General features: G+C 41.4%; 1 protein-coding gene across 1 annotated transcript in view; it reads left to right on the forward strand.

Moving 5' to 3' along the window:
• PLCH1 (phospholipase C eta 1) overlaps nucleotides 1-23,692 on the forward strand; it is a 228,752-nt gene that overhangs the window by 172,622 nt on the left and 32,438 nt on the right. Inside the window, exons 11-12 of the mRNA XM_065942637.1 lie at nucleotides 4,753-4,860; nucleotides 19,224-19,385. Coding sequence (XP_065798709.1) covers nucleotides 4,753-4,860; nucleotides 19,224-19,385 — 270 coding nt within the window. The remainder of the gene's footprint in view (nucleotides 1-4,752; nucleotides 4,861-19,223; nucleotides 19,386-23,692) is intronic.

A 23,692-nucleotide genomic window follows, 5' to 3' on the forward strand; every position in this document is an offset into this window, starting at 1 on the left:
GAATGGTCTAGTAGAGTTGGACCTTTGCATTTGTGGATTCAATCGACCCTTGGATATGGAGGGCCAGCTCTGTATGTGTGTGTGTGTATGTGTATCTCCTGAAAACTAAATGAATGTTTGCTTTTGAACAAAAATAATAATAAACTTAGTAATTTTTCCACAGACTTGCAGCTGAAAGAAGCCTTATCTAGCCCAAGCATTTTAATTCTGTAGAGATAGCACAGAGTTGTTAACCACTCTCCTAGGGCCATGCTGCTAGAAGCTAAGAGGTGGCTGTGGTTCTGGTGTCTAGAAATATTTCCATATACCATGGAGGAATCAGTCTAATTCTTGAGCGTAACTCCTGCATGAAATAGTATGTAGATCAGAGGGGGACTTTTGGGTCATTCTTTGTTTACAACGGACCACTGTTAAGTTCATAAAATTCTACCTTGCATGTGTGGTTAATTGCTCAGTCGTGTCCAGCTCTTTACGACCCTTTGGACTGTAGCCCACCAAGCTCCACTGTCCATGGGATTATCCCAGCAAGAATACCTTAGTTTATTCTATAATTTTCCTTATGAGTAACTCTGTTCATAAAAGGCATTAAGAGATAATGTTCTGTTCTGTTGTTTTTCTTCCTATCTGCCTGGAAAATGTATCTTTCAAGGACCAGGAACATTAGAAAAGCTGGCAGAAAATATGGCCCTCCTGTCTTTTAATGAGATAGTAAAAGGAATGAAAATGAGGATGCCTTGTGAATACTCTGAGACGGCAACTTACCTTACCCTGTGCCTACTGCCACATTTAAGTGAAAGGGCTTTGAAGTGTGAGTGCTGCCGGGCCTGCCCATCACTACTGCTCATGGTGGTTACATTTTCCTTTCTTTCTTGTGGTATCAGAACCATGTGCAACACTCCAGAATTGCTGTTGCTTATTTGGTATCATCTCACACCAGTCAGAATGCCCATCAACAGATAAATAGATAAAGAAGTTGTGGCACATATATACAATGGAGTATTGCTCAGCCATAAAAAGAAACAAATCTGAATTAGTTCTAGTGAGGTGGGTGATTCTAGAGTCTGTTATCCAGAGTGAAACTAAGTCAGAAAAACAAATATTGTATATTGACACATATATATGGAATCTAGAGAAAGGATACTGATGAACCTGTTTGCAGGGCTGGAATAGAGACAGGGACATGGAGAACAGACTTGTGGACACAGTCAGGGAAGTAGGGGGGTGAACTGAGAGAGTGGCATTGGAACATCTCACCATATGTAAAATGGATAGCTAGTCATACAAACCACATGTATAACACAGAGACGTGTGCATGGCCCTGTGGTCTGTGACGGCCTAGAAGGGTGGGATGGGGTGGGGGAGGGAGGGCGGTCCATGAGGAAGGGGACGTGTGTATACTTACGGCTGATTTACTTTGTGGTGTGGCAGAAACCAACATGACGTTGTGAAGCAATTATCCAGTTAAAAACAGTTGAAAAAACGTTGACTAAGATGGTATCTCAAAAGAGGGAATTGCTGTCGCTATGGTTTAAATGTCTTCTCTACAGCTCCATCTTGGTGTTTGTCATTGTGCTCAAAACAGTGTTGACTGGATAACTGGTGGTGAATAGATGAAGGAGGTTCGTATATCCCTGAATATGTCTGGTCACCACCTAATTGAGCACCTTGTTTCTGGTACTGCTATACATGTTATCTTAGCTATGCTACAGTGCTCTCTAAAATGAAGAGATATAAGACTCAGTTTATAGGGGCCTTATATCAATAAGACTTAAAGTAATATATAGACATCAATACCTTAATTCCAAGCTACCTTGTTATTAAAGATATACAGGAAGACGTGAAAATAATATTTTGCTATTCTAAATTAGAATCAGTAAAAATGTATATATATACCCATATTTCTATACCTACATTATATATATTATGGGAAAGAATGTAGTTTTCACTTCACAAATAGCACATACAAACAAGAACTGTATTACATAGTGGTATGAAGGCAAATTAAATACCAACTTTTTAAACCTACAAACATCCTTTTGTAATTTGAAGAAACTATTTAGGTATTCAAACCCTGAGTTTGGATTCTTTATATAGATTTTTTTTTTCATCACACAAATGATTTAACCAGCTTTGAATTTATCACTATGCCAAGCACCCAAGGCCAAGTGCTTGGGTATCAGGGAAGGTACAGAAAGACTGGGAGGGAGGAGTTCTCTGAAAATCTGACTATGCTGTTGGCCCTGCCGAGCTAGGAGGGTGGATTAGGGAAAGATCCAGAGTGCCGAAGGTGGGCCCAGTCATGGTGTGAAAAGCAGAAATACTAGAAGTTCCTGGAACCTGAGTTTAGAAAAGACAGCCTGGTTAGTTGTCTGCGAAGATATTTAGAAATGTATTATTAATTTTGGCTGCCAAGCATTTGCACATCCTTCTATGTTTAAAGAATTTCCCTCATTTTTATGTGTTTAGGAATCCCCTCATAGAACTAAAGTTATTAGACATTTTGCTTTTGCTGTCTTCCATTCATTGGAAGGAGCCCTAGGTCCAGCCCGCAATCAACGAGAAGGAATTCTAGAAGGGCATGAAAACCAAGAGGTAGGAGTCACTGGGGGTATTTTAGAGGCTGCCTACCACTGTGACCTTGGCCACTTCACCACAGAGCCTGATTCTGTCTCCCCAAACCCCCAAGATTTGGGGAGGGATTCAGTTTCCTATTAATTTTCCTTTCTGCTTGCAAGTATGATGCTTTACCGATACAGATGGTTAGCTGCCCTAGAAGCTCTTATCAGGCCGCTGGGCCATGCCTTCTGGTTATTTACTTTTTCTGAATATGAATTTGGAAATGGAGAAAAGGAGAAAATAGCTCTCATCCATAGTGCTGTTACCCAGAGATTTGTACTCATAATGATGGACCATATTTCTTGCCAGAGTTTTTCCTTGAGTTTTTATACATCACTGAGATCATAATGAGCATGTAATTCTATAACTTGGGTTTTCTACCCTTTTGCCATAGGAATTCCCCCTCGTTTTCCAAAAGCCCCTGATTCCTGACGTACGTTAGTGATTGGTTATGAGGGGTGTGTACCAGCTGGGCAAGCATATCATTGCACTTACTTGTGATAAAAACTAGCCTGCTCTGTGCAGAGGGGTCGCCAGCAGGAGGGAAGGGCACTTTGAACCTGCACAGGAGAACAGACTGCTCTGAGGACATGGGGTGGGGTGATGCCTATTATGGCAAGTCATATATTCTCAAACAGAAGCCTGGTCTGACTTTCATTTGTTAATATAGTACCCCTAATTGTTGTTTTTCAGTTGCTGTCATGTCCATCTCTTTGTGACCCCATGGACTGCAGCACCCCAGGCTTCCCTGTCCTTCACTGTCTCCTGGAGTTTGCTCAAACTCATGTCCATTAAGTCGGTGATGCCATCCAACCATCCCATCCTCTGTCGTGCCTTTCTCCTCCTGCCCTCAACCTTTCCTAGCTTTCAGGGTCCTCTCCAGTGAGTCAGGTGGCCACAGTATTGTAACTTCAGCGTCAGTCCTTCCAGTAAATATTCAGGGTTGATCTCCTTTAAGACTGACTGGTTTGATCTCCTTGCTGTCCAAGGGACTCTCAAGAGTCTTCTCTAGCACCACAGTTCAAGAGCATCTTTGGCATACTTCTTTGGAAGTAATAAAAATGCCTTTTCTTTAAAGCCTCTTCCCCCTTTGTTTTGTCCCTAATTCAAGCAATCTGCCTTCAAGTCAGTCTGAAGTAAGGAATAACACATTTTATTTTCATTTTTCAACTTTTAAAAATTATTTTTAATTGTGGTAAAATACAACATAAGACTTACCTACCATCTGAACCCTCTTTAAGTGTACAGTTCAGAAGTGTTAAGTGCTTTCATATTGCCTTGTACAGAAAGTGCTTTCCTTGCAAAAGTGAAACTCCATAGTCATTAAACAGCTCCCCGTCCTCCCAGATTCTGGAGTCCACTGTTTTGCTTCTTGTTTCTATGAATTTGGCTACTCTGGGTACCTTATATAAATGGAATCAAATAATACTCTGTTGTGACTGGCTTAATTCCTTTAGCCTAATGTCCTCAGGGTTCATCCATGTTGTAGCAAGAGTCAGAAGTTCCTCACTTTTTAAAAGCTGAGCAGTATTTCAGTGTATGTGTCCCACATTTTGTTTATCCATTCATCTGTTAGTAAACACTGGGTTATTTCCACTTTTGGGCCATTGTGAATTTTCATTTTTATTTTGTATTTTATTTTTAACTGAAGTATAGTTTATTTATAACATTATACTAGCTTCAGGTGTATAACATAGTGATTCAATATTTTTATAGATTAGACTCAATTTAAAGTTACTATAAAATAATGACTATTTCCCTGAGCTGTGCAATATGTCCTTGTAGCTTATTTTACACATAGCATTTTGTACCTCTTAATCCTCATGCCCCTATCTTGCTGAATTTTCATTTTTTAGAAATTCATTTATGGCTGCCCTGGATCTTTGTTGCTTCCTCTGGTTGCGGTGAGTGGGGACTACTCTTCACTGTGGTCTGTGGCTTCCTATCATGGTCGCTTCTGGTGTTGCAGCGCCCAGGCTCTAGGTGTGAGGTGTGTGCCCTGAAGCATGTGGGATCTTCCCAGACCAGGAGTTGACCCTGTGTCCCCTGCCTTAGCAGGCAGATTCTTAACCACAGGACCACCAGGAAAAGTCCCTGAATTTTCATTTTTAAATTGGGTGTTTTGTCTCATTTCAGGGCAAGAAGCTGCCTTACCACCTTGGCGATGATGCCGAAGAAGGAGAAGTTTCTGATGAAGACAGTGCAGATGAGATTGAAGATGAGTGCAAGTTCAAGCTCCACTATGTAAGTTACAGGCTTGGCCATAATTTTTACCCTCCATGTACTATATATAGTAAAAACTGCTGCTGTGCTGGAATATTCACAAATATGGTGGCTGTAGTGTAGGAAGGATATGTATTGAAAATCACGTTGTGTGCTGGCACACAGGACTCCCAAATGTTTACTGAGCGACTGAGTCAAGGATTGTTGTGTCTTAGAGTTGGAAGGAATCTTAGTGATTAGCCCATCTGACCCTCTCTCTAGGGCCCAATTCCCTCCTATTACCACTTGGTCAAAACTCAAATTGCAGTTGGAGATGTCACTGTCTGGTGAAATAAACTGGCTTTAGCATTGTCTTCCTGCCTTCTGCTAGCAGCTCCACCATGCTGCCGTTCAAAGCTGGCTCACAGAACCCAGCTGCAAGAGGTTCTGCTTCTCGAGAATGCTCATCCCCTCCCTGAGAGAATGCACCTCGGACCAGAAGATCTCCAAGTTCTTCCAGACAGTGAGACTCTTGGCTGAAACTAATTTGCCACATGCTAGATAAAATGGCAGAGAGCAGTCTGTCACCTGCATGTTGCTTCAGACTTCTGTCCCAGAACAAGCAGCTCTGGTTTTACCATTTAGCCAGGTACTCCAATGGAAATGCAAACCTGGGAGAAATGTAAGGCTTAAAGGCCTCCCTATCCCCCATCCCTTCTTGCCCTCCCCCACCTTCTATAGCTCACATGATTTCCAGGATCAGGTGACGATCTGAGAGTAACACCTACTCACATTAATTTGTGGTAGAGTTTACAATTTCATTTCTACAGAAAAGTAGTATTTCTCTAGATGTCAGAACTATTATCCTACCTTCTAAAAAAGAAAATATTACACAAAATCTTCTAATTTACATTATTTCCCTAAATTCAATTATTACATCATTAAAAACAGTCTTCTTTCTTCAAGATAATAATAATGGTGGTGGCTTCCTATAGGTATTAAAGAGAGCTGATATTATTTTCAAAGAGGGCAAGAGCTTAATGACAACTGAAGTCTCAGTAGATAGTTCTTTCTTGGCTTTAATGCATTTTTTTTTTTTTTTTGGCTTTAATGCATTTTAGAAGGGATGAAATGGACAAGATTCAGCCTTGAAATGAAAAGGAAAAATTACCATCTATATTAACCTATTGCCTTTTAATAGTTTTTATTAGCTCAATTAAATACCACGAATAAGGCTATGGTTACAGAAAATTAAATAGATTTACATAAGTGAAAGTACAGTTAATATTTTAGTTTCTTTGCTTTTGCTGTTATGCTACTTGCCATTTTGATAATTACTTGTGATTATAGGTAATTTAGTTCTTTTTCTAAGCTTTATTTTATAAACCAGATTTTTGTCTCTGAATTTCAGTATCTTTGCCTCTTGTTTCTGCTTGTTCTCTTGGTTGCCAGCCTCAGAGTCCACAGTTCAGAAGCAATAGACAGAGTGTTTGTTTTTATTTATTTGACTACACTGGGTCTTTGTTATGGCTCTTGAGATCTTCCATCTTCATTGTGGCATGTGAACGCCTAGGTGCAGCATGTGGAATCCAGGCTTCCTGCGTTGGGAGTCCTGAGTTTTCGCTACTGGACTACCAGGGAAGTCCCAAGGAAAGAAGAGACTTAGCCAAGTTATGTGTTTAGGGAATGTAGTTTTTAGTGAAAATGAGTGGTGGAAATTTAGCTACTATTACAATAGTATTTATTGCTCTGAGGAAACCTGTTATTCTAGTTTCTAAATCCACCCAATAGTATAAAATTTCTTCTAATGTCAGTGAGCCTTCTAACTTTTTAAGTTAAATATCAATAATTACAAAAGGGAATTAGCTAAGGTGTTATGGAAGCAAATGAATTGCTTCACTTGTGAAACTTTCCATCTGGATTCCTCTTAAGCTTCATAATCTCTTGGTTGATGTCTAGGCACCCATATAGGTAGACAGTTTAGAACATGATTCCATAAAGAGAGACATGATCTTTTACTTGGATTCTTTGATTTGGGCCTAAGTGAAAGTGAAGAGCACCTTACCTATAACGTTTTACAGGTATCTCTTTGTTAGACTTTAGGATAGGAAAATATATGGAGAAACCAACATTCTAGCAGAAATAGATAAGGTTTTTACTCCTCCTTTTCAGATCTTTTTTCTCTCTTTTTGAGCTCTTTTGAGAAAAGGCAGTACTGTATTTAGAAAGCCAAAGCATTATCCTTCCTGCAATCTGTCAGTTTCTAGTTTAGTTGTCAGCAGAGGGCTCAGATACCTTATCTGAGTGTTGAATGTAAATTGCCTGATCTAAACAGAGTGATCAGATTTCTACAAAAGCGGATGTACTGCACAATAATTACTTTAGAGGAAGTTCTTAACCTCGGTTTGGAGTTAACAGAATGTGGTTAGATTTATAAGTTGTATCTGAATTATTGCAATAGATAAGTATTTTTAGCTTAGCATTCAGGAATACGGGAACACTAGCTGTCATGAGGCTTATGCAAGATTCACTTGCACACGCAACAGATTTATATGGAGGTGCAGCCAGTGAGCTGTAGATGTTGGGGCACATATCAGTGAACAAAACAGAAGAGTCTTTGCCTTAGTGGAGTCTGCACCTTGGTGGGAGAAGGGAAGACAGACCAGAAACAAAGCAAATAGGTAGCACATGTACTAGGCAGTGATAAGTAATTGGGGGGAAAAGGAGAGAAGAAATGTGTAAAGGGGCTATGGGAAGTTTAGATGTGAGGGCCAGGAAAGGTCTCACGGAGAAGGTAACACATGGGCAAAGACTTGAAGGAAGTGAAGTTAGCCATATTGATGTCTGAGGAATGTTCCAAGCAGAGCGCACAGCAGATGCAAAGGTCAGAGGCAGGATTTGCAGCTCGCCCAGCTTCACCTTGGAGTTAGAAGCAGGGTGGAAGGCAGGACCCTCCTGCTGGCCCTGTTTCTCCTCCTAGTCTACTGTCTAACTAAGGAATTCAAACCCACACCCACACTGAAAACTTTTGCTCTATTAATAAATGCTTTCTGTAGTTGAATTAATTGAACCCTTTAGGCATCTGCCCTCTAATTTTGAGGCTTCAGCCATAGAGAAAATCTGGCTTATGATGTAATAAGCCATAGATAAAGCTGATGTATTCAGTGACCCAGGAATCACACAGATCAAAGACTCGGGGGACAATTTCCTTTCAGCCACAGAGCAGTAATCTAACAGATGTGATTCAGTGAGGCCAGCTCACCATTATTCATCTTTTTGGGGTCCTCTAATGTCAGTGTGCCTTACAGACTTTCTAGCCCATATTTCACCCTCACAGATTATTTTACTCTTCTGCTGAGTTATTTGATACCTTTTCCCTCCCTGCACCCTCTGAATCTTAATTCAACCAGTTTCTTGAGCACAAATATCAAACTGTCACCTACATAAAGCTCATCCTGTGAATACCAAACTTTCCAGCAAGTTTAAATGAGCCTTTGTAGAGTAACATGCAACCACTTTTTGTGTTATATTAGTACCCCCAAATCATATTCACTCTGTGTATGTCTCACAGTAAACACTTCAATAGTCTGCTCCCTTCCTACCACCTTAGATTGAGCTTCTTTCATGTTATTCATTGTATGATTTGAGCCATTCTGAGGAGGAATAAGAATCTTGTTGGTTGAAGACTTGTTAGCACTCAGGGAAGGGATGAATTCCCTCATGATATTGTGAGATCCCTGTTCCTCAGTAAATGCCCATGTGCCAGGCCTGCTGTTGCATCCTGGTGCAAAGGGTGAGGAGTGGAAGTTGAGCTGAAAATTCCAGTTATTTTCTAATATATGATACAACTTCTTCCTCCTTGCCCTGCCAGAGAGTTAAGGTAATGAACATTTAAGGTCTAGTGTACAGTATGTGTTATCTCTATGTGTATGTAGATATTTCTCGTATGTTTAAAAGGTATTATCTTCTGAAAATTACTATTACTGAGAACTCAACTATTCCTTATCTTCTTTAATTTTTATTGAAGCACAGTTGACTTACAATGTGGTATTAGCTTCTGTTATCCAGCAAGTGAATCAGTTACACATATGCATATATCCACTGGTTTTTAGATTCTCTTCCCATATAGATGGGTGGAGTTTTAAGCAGAGTCCCCTGTGCTCACAGTAGGTTGTAATTAGTTATCTGTTTTATATATAGCAATATGTATATGTCCATCCCAGTCTCCAAGTTTATCTCTTTCCTCCTTGTTTCCCTTTGGTGACCTTGTTTTCTACAATTATTCCTTGTTGGTAATTCATCTTCCCTTTCTATTCTAGATGTTCTGTGACTTCACTATTAAATGACTGAGAGTCAGTTTATTTTTCTTAGCACTCAGTATTCACTTCTTACTAGAGAACCTATGTTTTCTTTCATTCTAGAAAAATCTCAGCCATTTTTTCTTTGAATATTGTTTTTATGCCATTTCATCTTTTCTCTTTTTCTGGCAGTACCATTAGATTTAGGTTAGAGTCTTAGTTTATTGCCTGTCTTAATTATCTGTCAATTATTCTTTAATGTTTTCTTTATGTCTCTGCTGATTCTGGGTACTAGCTATAGTATTATTTTCCAATTCATTAATTATCTCTTTGGCTAAGTCTGATCTAGAGTTTACCCCAGCTCTTCTTTTAATTTCAATGACTATATACTTGATTTATAAAATTTTTTAATTGTTTTTTCATAGACACTTGTTTTTATTTTACTATTTGACTTCTTAGTTTCTTGTTCTTTCTATGAGACTATTTCTTTATATCTCTGAGCATCTGAACATAACTTCATTCAAAGTGAGTGCGTTTCCTTTTCATGTGTTGGTGTTTTTGGCACTTCATCTTGGCATTAGTTTTCCACATGAATTTTAGAATTTGGAGTTGAAGGTTCAGTTTTCAGTGGAATGATTTTTTTCCCCTTCTATTCTCCTCCTTTGTCTATTTAACCTGCTTCTCTAATGGTATGGGGATTGCTTCCACTTGAACTCTAAGCACCACTCCACCTGGCACCCACACATAGAAACACAGCCTACCTGTGCCCCAAGTTCCTAACTAGAGCTTACATTGATTTATTGATCGGGCTTTCCTACCACTGGAGATGTTGAAGATATTTCCCATTCAGTCACCAAACAAGTGAACATTTGGTTGTCTTCTTATTCTTAACTCTTTTGATATTCAATTTTGAGTCTTCCTCACAGTAATTTTTTATTGCTTCCTATTATGAGTGAGGGGCTTCCCAGGTGGTGCTAGTGGTAAAGAATCCGCCTGCCATTACAGGAGACATAAGACATATGGGTCCAACCCCTGGGTTGCAAAGATCCCCTGGAGGAGGGCATGGCGACCCACTCCAGTATTCTTGCCTGGAGAATCCTCATGGACAGAGAAGCCTGGCGGGCTACAGTCCATAGGGTTGCAAAGAGTCGGACACAACTGAGCGACTGAGCACGCGTAAGCCCGTAAGTAAGGCTCCTGTTCCAGTTTTCTTCACCACCTTGGTTTCACGTTGTGAGACAGCTCTAATCTCCCAAAGCATGTGGAGCACCTTTAGCTTCTATTATACTATAAAATCTAAATCCTTGGTCACCTTTGCCCTCTGTGAATATGGAGCTCACACATTTATGATCTGCAGTGATCTTGTTTATTTTATTTTGACAAACTTATGACTTTTTGTTTTTCTATCATTGGAACAGGGAAGATAACAAAGCATGAAGGTACACTCGTATATAAACCCACATGTATGTACAGATATATGAACCCAGACATATTCATTTTGAACAGTACTTTTTGTTTTTCTTAAAGTATGTAAAGGGTGGTTGCACTAATAATATTTTTAAATGTATGCTTAATATTCTGAAGAAACATTACCTTTTGCTATTTGCCTGTCATTGTACTGTTATTTTTTTATACCTAAGCTGAAATCAGCTTTTAAATGTGAACAGTTTGTTGAAAGCCTGTTAGTACCAGCACTATGCTAATGTATATGCACTTACACAATTTCTTTGTTCAGATATAGGTCAATGGAACAGGATACAAAGTCCAGAGATAAACCACACATCTATGGTCCCCTAATCTCTGACAAAGAAAGCAAGAATATACAATGGAGAAAAGATAGTCTCTTTAATAAGTGGTGGTTGGAAAGCTGGACAGCTATTAATACATGTAAAAGAACGAAATTAGAATACTCCCTAATACCATACACAAAAATTAACTCAAAATGGATTAAATATCTAAATGTAAGCCCGGACACTATAGAACTTTTAGAGGAAAACATAGGCAGAACACTCTCTCACAGAAGTCGCAGCAAGATCCTTTTTGATCCACCTCTTTGAGAAATGAAAATAAAAGCAAAAATAAACAATGGGACCTAACCAAACTTAAAAGCTTTTGCACAGCAAAGAAAGCCATAAACAAAACAAAAAGACAACCCACAGAATAGGAGAAGGTATTTGCAAATAAATTGACTGACAAGGGATTAATCTCCAAAATATACAAACAGCTCATGTAGATCAATGTTAAAAAAACAAACAACCCAATTAAAAAGTGGACAGAATATCTAAAGAGACATTTCTCCAAAGAAGACACACAGATGGCCAAGAGTCACAGGAAAAGATGCTCAACATCACTGATTATTAAAGAAATGCAGGTCAAAACTACAATGAGGTATCACTTCACATCAGTCAGAATGACCATCATAAAAAAACCCTACAAACAATAAATGGTAGAGAGGGTGTGGATAAAGGGGAGTTTTCCTACACTGTTGGTGGGAATGTAAATTGGTGCAGTTCAGTTCAGTCACTCAGTCATATCCTACTCTTTGCGACCCCATGGACTGCAGCACGCCAGGCCTCCCTGTCCATCACCAACTCCTGGAGATTACTCAAACTCGTGTCCATTGAGTCAGTGACGTCATCCAACAGTCTCATCCACTGTGTCCCCTTCTCCTCCTGCCTTCAATCTTTCCTAGCATCAGGGTCTTTTCCAGTGAGTCAGTTCTTCGCATCAGGTGGCCAAAGTATTGCAGTTTCAGCTTCAACATCAGTCCTTCCAATGAACACTCAGGACTGATCTCCTTTAGGATGGACTGGTTGGATCTCCTTGCAGTCCAAGAGACTCTCAAGAGTCTTCTCCAACACCACAGTTCAAAAGCATCAATTCTTTGGCGCTCAGCTTTCTTTATAGGCCAACTCTCACATCCATACATGACCACTGGAAAAACCATAGCCTTGACTAGACAGACCTTTGTTGGCAAAGTAATGTCTCTGCTTTTTAATATGCTGTCTAGGTCAGTCATAGCTTTTCTTCCAAGGAGTAAGCATCTTTTAATTTCGTGGCTGCAGTCACCATCTGCAGTGATTTTGGAATCCCCCAAAATAAAGTCTCTTCACTGTTTCCCCATCTATTTGCCTTGAAGTGATGAGACCAGATGCCATGATCTTAGTTTTCTGAATGTTGAACTTTAAGCCAAAATTTTCACTCTCCTCTTTTACTTTCATCATGAGGCTCTTTAATTCTTCTTTGCTTTCTGCCATAAGGGTGGTGTCATCTGCATATCTGAGGTTATTGATATTTCTCCCAGCAATCTTGGTTCCAGCTTGTGCTTCCTCCAGCCCAGCATTTCTCATGATGTACTCTGCATATAAGTTAAATAAGAAAGGGTGACAGTATTTAGCCTTGATTTACTCTTTTTCCTATTTGGAACCAGTCTGTTGGTCCATGTCCCATTCTAACTGTTGCTTTCTGACCTGCATACAGGTTCCTCAAGAGGCAGGTCAGGTGGTCTGGTATTCCCATCTGTTGAAGAATTTTCCACAGTTTGTGGTGATCCACACAGTCAAAGGCTTTGGCATAGTCAATAAAGCAGAAATAGATGTTTTTCTGGAACTCTTGCTTTTTCGATAATCCAACGGATATTGGCAATTTGATCTCTGGTTCCTCTGCCTTTTCTAAAACCATCTCGAACATCTCAAAGTTCACAGATCACGTACTGTAAATTGGTGCAACCACTATGCAAAATAGTACAGGGGTTCCTTAAATCAAAAATTAGAGGTACCGTATGAGTCAGTTATGCATGTATCTGTGTTTTTCAGATTTTTCCCACTTGTAGGTCACATACCGAGTGTTGCGTAGAGTCCTCTAAGATGTACAGCCCCTGTCGATTATCTGTTTTATACACAGTAGTGTGTGTGAATCCCAGCCTCCTGATTGACCCCTCCCCCAGCACACCCTTCCCCTTTGGTGACCTCAAGTTTACTTTCTGTCTGTGAGTCCCTTTCTGTTTCCTAAATAACTTTGGAAACAGAACTTATTTAGACCTGGACTGCCGGGAAAGCCCCAGGACCTTGTTGTATATCTGCATATATCAGTTTGAATCTGCTAATCCCAAACTAAATTCATTTGCATCCTTTTTTTTAGATTCCCACATGATATCAATCAATTGGCTCTGTATGATGACCCTATTGTATCAATCAATCAATTGATACATATGATATAATATGATGTTCATCTTTCTCTGTTTGATTTACTTAGTATGATAATCTTAGTTCCCTGTGCTATATAGTAGAACTTGGGTTTTTCTTTCTTGAATTTTTTTGGCCATCTAGCATGCAGGATCCTAGTTCCCGGATCGAGGATCAAATCCATGTCCCCTGCAGTGGAAGCATGGAGTCTTAACCACTGGACTGCCATGGAAATCCTAGGATCTTGTTGTTTATTCATTCTCTCTATATATATCAATTTGCACCTGCTAATTCCAAACTCCCCATCCTTCCCTCCTGTTCCCACCAAAGCAAAAGTTTGTTCGCTAATTCCAAACTCCCCTCCTCCACCCCCTATTCTCTATTTCCCTGATTCTGTTTCACAGGTAGGTTCATTTGTGTCATAATTTAGATATCACAACAGGTGATATCATTTGGTATTTGTCTTGTTATGTTGCTTAGTATAATAACCTCTAATTGCATCCATGTTGCTGCAAATGGCATTATTTCATTCTCTTTTATAGCTGAGTAGTATTTCATCGTTTACATGTACCACATCTTCTTTACCTGTTCCTTTGTTTATGGACATTTAGGGTGCTTCCAGGTCTTGGCTATTGTGAATACTGCTGTTATGAACATAGGGTGCATGTATCTTTTCGATTATAGTTTTGTCTGGATATATGCCCAGGAGTGGGATTGCTGAATCATATGGTAATTCTATTTTTAAGTTTTCTGAGGAACCTCCATAATATTTTCCAAAGTGCTTCTGCCCATTTTTCGATTGTTTTTTTTTTTTTTTCTTTTGGTAGTGAGTTACACAAACTATTTGTATATTTTGGAGATTAATCTCTTGTTGGTTGTGTCATTTGTAAATATTTTTTCCCATTCTGAAACTAATACAATATTGTAAATCAACTATACTTCAATTTAAAAAAAAGGAATAGTGACTTCCCCTGGTTGGAAATATAAGCCACTCTCATCCTCTGCATAATTTTGACTTACTATGTGCTAAAGGAATGAAATGACTGTTTAACTGAAGGACAAATAAAGGAAAATGATTATCATGATGGCTTAGTTAAATTCATACTCAGTAAAGAACTCAGAATAGTGCCTGGCACATAATTTACACTCAATAAATGTTAGCTAAAATCAGTGACAAGAATAGCAGCTGCGGCATGATTATTGCTAATGGAAGTCCTGAGCAGAAGAAGGTGTTTCAATGGGAGCTAAAGGAGCAGGCGTAGCTAAAGGAACATTGCAGAGCCTCGGATGGCAAAGAGGCAGCTGCTCTTCAGCCCAAGACACTCAGGCTTGGAGAGCTCTAAGGCTGTCACAAAGGGCAGCTAATGTATTATCCTTCCTGTCTGCGGCTCTAGTCCAGAGCAGGGAAAAGGCATTTGGGGACGGTGAGATATTCCAGTCTTTTTGTTTTTAAAGTAGAGGCCTTCAGCTTTGGCTGCACATTGGAATGACAGAAGAGCTTTCAGAAATCCCGCTGCGCTGGCCCCAGCCCAGAGAGTCTGTCGTCGGCCTGGGCTGTGGTCCCTGGTGATGGCACTGGGCTGCCCAGGTGAGCGCCAGTGTCTGGGGGGTCCCTCTTTACGGGGCGGCCCTCTGCCCCACTCCCTCCCGCTTCTGGCTGCTCCCTAGCCTGGAAGTGGTCAGCCCTCTCTTTTTCCAGTCACTTTTCATATCACGCTGGAGATGAAACAGGAATGTGTTTTGTGTTTGACGTATTTATTTGTGGTCAATATTCCTAGGCCATATTTACTTCTCAGAAATGACAATTAGGAAGCCCGACTGGGGCTCAGGTGACAACTACCCCAGACCATGCTGAAGGGCTGCCCTTCCCTCTCTCTGTTCCTCCTGCAGCATCCTTTCTCCCTGGTGGGCTCAGGGAACCAAAGAGCAAGAGGCCTACCTTTCCGCTCGGGTCCCTGCAGCAGCTGAGGGTGGCTGACACATCACCAGGTCACATGTCCGTCTCAGCTTGCTTTCAGCAGTGCTGCTGAGTTCCGGGGTCAAACGATAATCTACTACTGAAACCTCAGCCGCACGTTTGTTTATTCTCGTGCTGTAAATCACAGGGAAGGAAAAGACCAACAGGCAGAAATATCATTCCTTCAGCTGCTCCAATTTGAGAGGATGTGAAATGAATAGTTATAGCCTTTGTATTAAGTATTCATTATTTCACCAGCCCCGGTTGGCCCAGCTCTGTATTTTTAGCCTTGTTTTGCTGCTGGTGGAAGTGTTTGGGCATAGCTGCCACAGTTCATCTCCTCATTGTCTCCAACTCCTCACCTGGCCCTGAGCCAGGGAAGGAAGCTGATGCTTATTGGGGGGTTTTTGTGTGATGCTGGGCACACTCATGCTCTTACACACTTTCTCCTTTGGACCTTCCAACACACGTGTTCCCTGCAGACTCTGGGTCACTTGAAACGTGTTGAGGCTTTGAGACCTGGACTTCCTTTCTCAGATTCATTTCTGACCTTAAGTGAAACCTACTGTTTTTCTCCAGTAGGTTTGTGATGATCTATTTCCCAGGTGTCACATAGGAGTAAAGATTATCTAAAATATGAGCCTGTTCATGATTAATTTCACTCAGAAATTTATCTTTTTCTGTAACAGTGAAACTTAATCTTTTTCTGCAGCACCATGTAGTGAAATACACACAGAATTTTGAATTGGAAATCTTAGGCTCCAGCTCACACACTTCATGTGTTTTTGGACAAGGGATTGAATCTTTCTGCCTCTGTACTCTTATGAGTAAAACTGGACTAGACCTACACAGCCTTAAAGGGTCTTGCACAGCTCAAAGGAAGCATTGTCATATGACCATGATTTATGAGCCACAATACAAGGTATAAAGTCTTAGTTGCTTTATCGGTGTCCCCAGTATTCTTTTCTCCATGTTCATGTGGTTACTAGTTCTCACTGATACTGTTTTCTCTAGGCTCTTGCTCACATAAGAATGCTATCACCCTACTCTCTGCCAGATTATCAACTCCTATTCATCGTAGTGGGTTGATTGGCGGCCACCAAAAGATGTGTCCAAGTCCTACTCTCTGGTACCTACGACTATGACCTTAATTGGAAAAAGAGTCTTTGTAGATGTAACTAGGTTAAGAATCTAGCAATGAGATCACCCTGGATTAACTCAGTGAGTCTTCGATGCAGCGACAAGTATCTTTTTTTGTGGGAGCAGCCACCTTTTAGTAATGTTAGGAGTGGGGGCACTCCGAAGGCTCTGTGAAGACAGAGGAAGAGACTAGAGTTCTGCTGCCATGGGCCAAGGAAAGCTTGGCCCCACCGTAAAATGGAAAAGCAGGGAAGGATTTTCCCCTTAGAGCCTGTGAGAGGCTGAATGTAGCCCTGACAACAGCTTGCTTTCATAGTTCTGGCCTCTGATGCTGTGAGAAAATAAACATCTCTTGACTTTAAGCTACCAGGTACGTGGTAATTTATTATAGCAGCCACAGGAACCTAATACACTCTTCCTTTTTATTTTTTGCATTTCTAAAAAAAATTTTATTGGAGGATAATTGCTTTACAACATTGTGGTGGCTTCTGCCATGTATCATGATGAAATAGCCACAGGCACACACATCTTTTAAGACCTGGCTCCAGTGTCCTCTGCCCCTGGAAGTCTCTGCTGCATTCCCAAGGCTGGGGGTGGTGCCCCTCCTCCACACACCCACGAAACCCCTTACATCTGTCAGCCTACTTGCTCCTGTTATGTAATTATCCCCTGATGTGTCTGTCTCCTCGGTGTCACTGAGAGTTCTGTGACAGTGGGATTGTGCCTTATCAATGCTTTCGTCTTGCATGTAACAGCTCAGTATGTGTTTGTTTTATGCAAAATGCTCTCAGACTCTGTCATCTTTATGAAATCCCCCACCAGCACATTGGCCTTAATGCTCGTAGTGGGAACTGATGTGCCTGGCTTTTCACCTGTAGGTATCTTTCCTCTTTCTGCACACGCTGCCTGGTTAATATTACTTCTACAATGTGATCCAGACACTTGTCTACTCGGAGTGTCTCAGCAACTCCATACCTCTTGACTGCTGGCTTTCAGGTGTCTCACACCTGGCCCCAAAGTACTTTTTTAGTTTTATTTCAATTTTATCCACCATTACCCTCCTTCATGGGAACTTCCCTGATAGCTCAGTTGGTAAAGAATCCACCTGCAGTGTGGGAGACCTGGGTTCAATCCCTGGGTTGGGAAGATCCCCTGGAGAAGGGAAAGGCTACCCACTCCAGTATTCTGGCCTGGAGAATTCCATGGCCTGTATAGTCCCTGGGGTCTCAAAGAGTTGGACATGACTGAGCGACTTTCACTTCACACCCTCCTTCATGAACTTCTGCTCCATGAAACCAAAGCTGCTCCTGTGTTCATAAAACACACTTCGCTAATATAAAATCTTTACTAAAATGATGGGTGATAGGAAAGCCCATCTCATCATCACTGTTGAAGTTTTAGTTGCCATACAGAGTTCCCCGCTATCCCCCCCTTCTATGAGGTCTTTGCTGTCACTCGGGCAGAAATGCCATGTTCCTTCTCAGAACCACTGTTGTGTGGTCATTTCTGCTTTTTGCAGGCAAGGGTGCAGACCAGGGTAGGTTATTTGAGGACATGCCTTTGTTAGCCTAATGGGGTCTTTGCTGATGTCAAGGGCCAGCTCTTTTCTATCTCTGCATCTCCTGCAGGGCCTGAGGGCCTCCAGTGCCTCATTCACTGGGTATATTAAAGATATTCATACATGATGTTAATACAGGGAAATTCAATAACCTCTCCTGATGTAGGCTTTTTTCCCCCCAATTTCCCTTTGTATTTATATTGCTTCGCCTTTACAAGATTTTGTGAAAATGAATGTATTACTGAAAAACTGCCTGTTCTGTATTTTAAGTATAATAACCACTTAGTAACAAATTTAAAAGCAGAAAAATGAGTCTTAAACTTTTAGTGAGGACTAGGGGAATTGTTCTGGCGGAGGAGTGTTCCTTACCTTTGGATGGGTTGGCCTCTAACAAGTGGTTGAAGAGTTCACAGAAGAATGTCGGACACTGGGAGAGGGGTTAGGAGCTGAGAGGCAGAGGAGAGGTGAGCAGGGCTTGGGCCATTGGTTTCAGGTAGAACAGGGGACCAAAAAGCTGTGCTGCTAAGCAGACTTCTAGGAAATCTGGGTCCCTTGATCATCTCAAGATTGTTCAAGCGATCATCTGTACACAAGCAGATCTTTTTTATCCAAAGCAGTTGAAGTTAGTTGTCATCTTAAAGTAATTACGGTGCCTGGTCATGGCCCAGGTCACTAGTGAGTTCCCTCCAATTGCACAGTGGTGCAGAGATAGGAAAGGAATTTTATCTCAGAATAATCCTTGCTTCCAGAGATTTCTGCAGCACTCTTTTCCCCTCAGTGAAAGAAGTGATTTAAGTAGCATATTCCTGCTCAAATTTACCTGTGTATTAGGTTGGCCAAAATGTTTGTTCAGGTTTTTCCAGAACATCATATGGAAAAATCCAAGCTAGCTTTTCAGTCAACCCAATAGATATAGAAACCTTAGTCTCCCAAAGACCCGAGTTTGAATCCTGCCTCAGTTACTTACTAGCTTTGTAACCTGGAGCAACTTCTTTAACTTCTCTGAGCATCAGATTCTATATTTCTGAAATGGAAATGATGATAGCACTATAAGGTTGCTGAAAGTTGAATGCAGCCACAGTCATCATTATTTCATGGGATTGGTGGAGGGCTGGCGGGAGATGGACAAAACTGGAACAATACGCTTAACTCCTTACAGGTAATTGAGAGAGAGGTTATAGCAGCAATGCTGGTTTGAGTGAAGGGTGTGTTCTAAGTGGCTCTGTGTTTCTTAAGAGACGTGATTTCCGTTGCTTAATTCTTTGCAGAATAATGGGACCGCTGAGCATCAGGTGGAATCTTTCATAAGGAAAAAACTGGAGTCGCTGTTAAAAGAATCTCAAATTCGGGACAAGGAAGATCCTGATAGCTTCACAGTGAGGGCACTCCTGAAGGCCACGCATGAAGGCTTAAATGCACAGCTGAAGCAGGTATACAATTCCCTCTTGTACTTGTCTTCGGCAGGAAAAAGAAAGCACCTTATGCTTTGTTTCTGATCATCTGCCTTTGTTTTGGAATGCTTCTCCAGTTTCTTCCATTTCTGCCCTTATATTGCTGGAAAAATGAAAGTCTCCTCCTGCAAAATGATGTTAGAAATAGTGAATAATAGATTACAGTGCGTGGGTGGGGGTGGACCTGCTTCCCTGGGACCCCTGGGACAGAGCCCCGTGTCCCCGCAGTCCCCCGCCCGGTGAATGCCCAGGGGAGGTTGAGGGCTCCTTCGGGCGGCCTCCGTGCCCTGTGATCACCCCTCCTAAATGTGTGTCTGTCCACCTCTCTTCTCCATGGCATGTCCTCATTCAGGCCAATGTCAGCTCTCACTTAGACTTCTCTTGCTCTCTTTCAATCTAGCCTCCTCTCTGAAATCAGCAAGAGATTTTAAAAATGCAAATCTGATCATGTCACTCCACTGTTCAGAATTTTTCAGTGGCTTCCTGTTATGCTTGGGATAAATGACAGACTGTCTAACTGGGCTTTCAAGGACCCACATAATTGCATTCTCATCTACCTCTCCAGTCTCATATATCCCCATTTCCCCTGTCACACCACCATCCACAATTGTCACACCAGCCACAATGATCTAACTGCCTTGGTCTTCCTCACTTTCCATTTTCTCTACTTGAAACACTCCATTCCCATATCTACTCTAGCTAACTTCTACTTAGGCTTTTAAATTCCAGCATCTAAGTGGTATTCTGAATGAGTCTTGCCTTGACCCCTAGATTACATTAGTTATCCCTTTTATATTGTTGATGGTAGTCTGTTGTATCTTCTTTTTAAAGAAGTTTATTTGCAATTACTTGTTCAATATCTATCTTCTCAACTAGACTATAAGATCCCATGAAGGCAGGAACCATGTCAGTCTTGATAACCATTATTTTTCTGACTTGTCTAGTGCCTGGGACATAGTTGTTGAATTAATGAATGGTTTAGGCTCTGGGTGAGATTTTATTATGCCTTCTGATAAAGTACAAATGGGCAAGGGAGAGAGATGGTGGGTTTATTGATGTTGTCATGGCAGGACATTGAGGGCATTTATTCTGACTCAAAGATCCATGTGGTCTCTAGCTTAGCTGATAGCAGCCTCCCCTGCTACTGCTTTCTGTCCTCCAGGGCTCAGCATGCCCCAGCAGAGGGAAGATCATTACCCTTGGATCTGAGTGACCACTCAGCATTGGTGGTTACTTTCTAGACCCTACAGAAGTCCAGCCATTCAAACACCTTGCTGCTTCTCAGGTCTGTTTTGCTTCCAAACATAGAAAACCTCATTCAAAGTGGCTTAAAAATGAAGAAAGGTATTGGGTTAGGTAAGTGGCAAGTTCATTTTCAGACTGGCCTTCAAGATGGGCTTAATTCAGAGGCTAAGCAGGGTCATCAAAGACATGTCTTTCTGTTCTAGCTACCATGTAATTAGCATCATCCCCTGCCTGGTTTCCCCTCTCCTGGTGGTTGCAGGGTGACTGCCAGCAGGCCCCTGAACTACGCGTTTCTTGGTCCAGGCACAGAGAGAGTGAGACAGTCAATGTGCCTCATCCAACAAACCAGAATTTATACTGAGTTCTGGATGGGCAGCTTAACTCACGTGATGACCCCGAGCTGATCCCTGTGACCCTGTGTATATGTTCTCCTTGGAACAGTAGATCAGCGTGGATATAGGATAACATTGGCTTGCTGATGCCAGTGACCACCTATCCCTGGAACTGGTACTTCTGAAACTCCATGCTGGATAGGCAGAACGAATTGTTGGGGGACAAACAGAATGTCAATTACAGTATCACTGCCCTCCAGTTTACCATACAGTTTTGCATTTTCTTAAACATTTCTGTAAGCCTCACCCCTTCCTCCCTGGCCTCCATCCTCTATTTTCAACCACACAAATGTCTGTCAAATCACATTTGGTTTGCCCAGCTTGATTTCTGCTTCTTGTTCCTGGTGAACTCTCTGTGGCTAATCTGGACCAATCACTTCCCCTTATGCTTTTGGAGAAGTCTTTGCTCCATCCTATATCACCCCAACTGGAAAGGCAACAGCAGGTCTTAGAGATTTTTGAAGAGACAAACACGTTCATCTTTCTTTCATGGAAGAGATCCGAATGCTAATTTCCTTATCAAGTAAGATGGCAGGGGACTTCAGATTTCAGATATGTGGTAGGACAAAGCTCATCCTTCTTTTTCTTATTTTTTACTCTCCCTTAAATCTGGGTGACTGCAAGAATGCATTAGACTTGCATAAAGTAAATGGAGCCTGTGGCTTAAACTGACTACAAAGTGTTAAGATTTTTTAACCCTGCTGTTGTGTTAGTTTTTCAAATATGGTTTTGACTCAGTGGGCCAGCAAAGACAAGTTACTGTTGAGAGAAGTCCATCTGTGTCAGATACATATGCATATGTGAAGCCAAGCCTGAGAACGTGCTGTGGGCTTCAGGACGACACTCACTCCAGCGCCCTGCCCCCCAGATCAGCGCCTAGCAGTGCAGTAGTGTGTGCTCCTGGGCCATCCTTTTCCTGGAGATCCCTGACATAAAAGAACAGTGAAATCTCATCCTTCACACTGGAAGAACTTAGTATATACAGGAAGGATGCCTACCTTGAGTCCTTGAATCCACCCCTTTTTTACATCCCAGTTCCGGTCATCTGGGTAGCCTTAACTGGTCCTTAAAAAGACTTTTTCAGCTCTCCCGAGGTCCCACTCTCTCCGTTCTCTCATTTATACAACTACTCCCATAGTGACATTTCAGAAATGCGTGTCTGACCATGTTATTTTTCTATTGTAAACCATTCAAATGCTGTTCATAGCTTGGAGGATAAAGTTCACATTGCAAGCTATAGCCCAAAAGATGATCCAACCCCAGCTCTGACTGATCAACTAATGCATGTGTATGATATAAACACACACACCCCACTTGGTTTCCTGGAAGGTACCATGTTTATAGCATTTGGCCTTTGTGTTCGCACTTTCCTTGGCCACAGCACCTTTCTTTTTCACATCATGTAGACAATGTCTACCTATCTCTGGCTTCAGTTTTTGTAACATGTCCCCTTAGAAGTCCTTCTTGATCTGCCTTCTCTGTCATGAGGCAGCATGCTGAACTTTCACCATCATAGTCTTGTTCAAGTGTGTTATGATCATTTGTGTCCATCATTAGAGTGCAAGCCCAGGGAGAAACAGGGTCTGCACCTCTCTTGCTTGCTTGAAACAAGGTGACATGTACACCTCTCTTGTGTACATGTCAAGTTCTTAGCATGATGTCTGATCCATTAATTCAATTAACGGTATGGTGTTGATGCTCAAGGAGAGGTCAAGTTGGGGAGAGATGTTTGTATATGCTTCTACATAAAGAGGGGATATAGAGTAGGGGAGAGGTAGCAAGTCAGACTGGAGACTTAGAACTATACAGAATCCCTGTTTCATCATCACCTGGCTTTGCAACTTTGGGTATGTTATCTAACTTTGCTCTACTTTAGTTTTTTTTATCTGCAAAACTGGGATTTTAATTACAGTTGTCTCTAGGGATGGTTGTATATATTAGAATTAGAGAATATATGTAATATTCTTGGTATAGTCCTTGGGGCATAGTAGGTGCCTGTTAAATACATGACCTTATACCTCAACCTGCCTGAGACTGCCCCGCTTCGTATCTGTTGCCCCAGTGTCATTGCTAAATGTACCCCATTTCACTCTTCAGAGTCCTGTTTTGGACAATAGATGACATGTTCTCCTACTGAGGGATGAGCTACTAGAACTAGAAAGGAACTCAGAGGTTAATTGGTGTATTCCTCCCCGCAACTCACAGATAAGAGAACTGAGGTCAAGAGAGTGAGTTTTGCCCAAGCCCCTGTGACTGCTTGGTGGCACAATTGCGTCCTCTAACTTGGAGAGCAGAGTTACTTCTATACCACATCTGAACTACTTTCTTAATTCCAGGGTTTTTGAAGAGTTAATGATCAGCTTTAATAGATCTTCAAAAGCAGTCAATACATATAAACCAGCCAATACGTATAAACCCGTAAACCTGCTACCCACGCTTCTCCAGCATTTTCTGAACTGCCTCTTTCCCCAACCCAGCCTCCTGCTTCTGAATTGCATCTTTAATTAGTTTCTGTAGATATATGTAGATGCTCTCCCTGACCTTTTGATTTGGGGTGGTTTTGCTCACCCACATTCTTCCCTTTTATGAGATGATCTCTGTTCAGCTGGAAGTCCTGGGAAGGCAGGGAGGGCCTATAGGTCTCCCCTT

This window comes from Muntiacus reevesi, chromosome 8, assembly GCF_963930625.1.
Source record: "Muntiacus reevesi chromosome 8, mMunRee1.1, whole genome shotgun sequence".
Classification (NCBI taxonomy): Eukaryota; Metazoa; Chordata; class Mammalia; order Artiodactyla; family Cervidae; genus Muntiacus; species Muntiacus reevesi.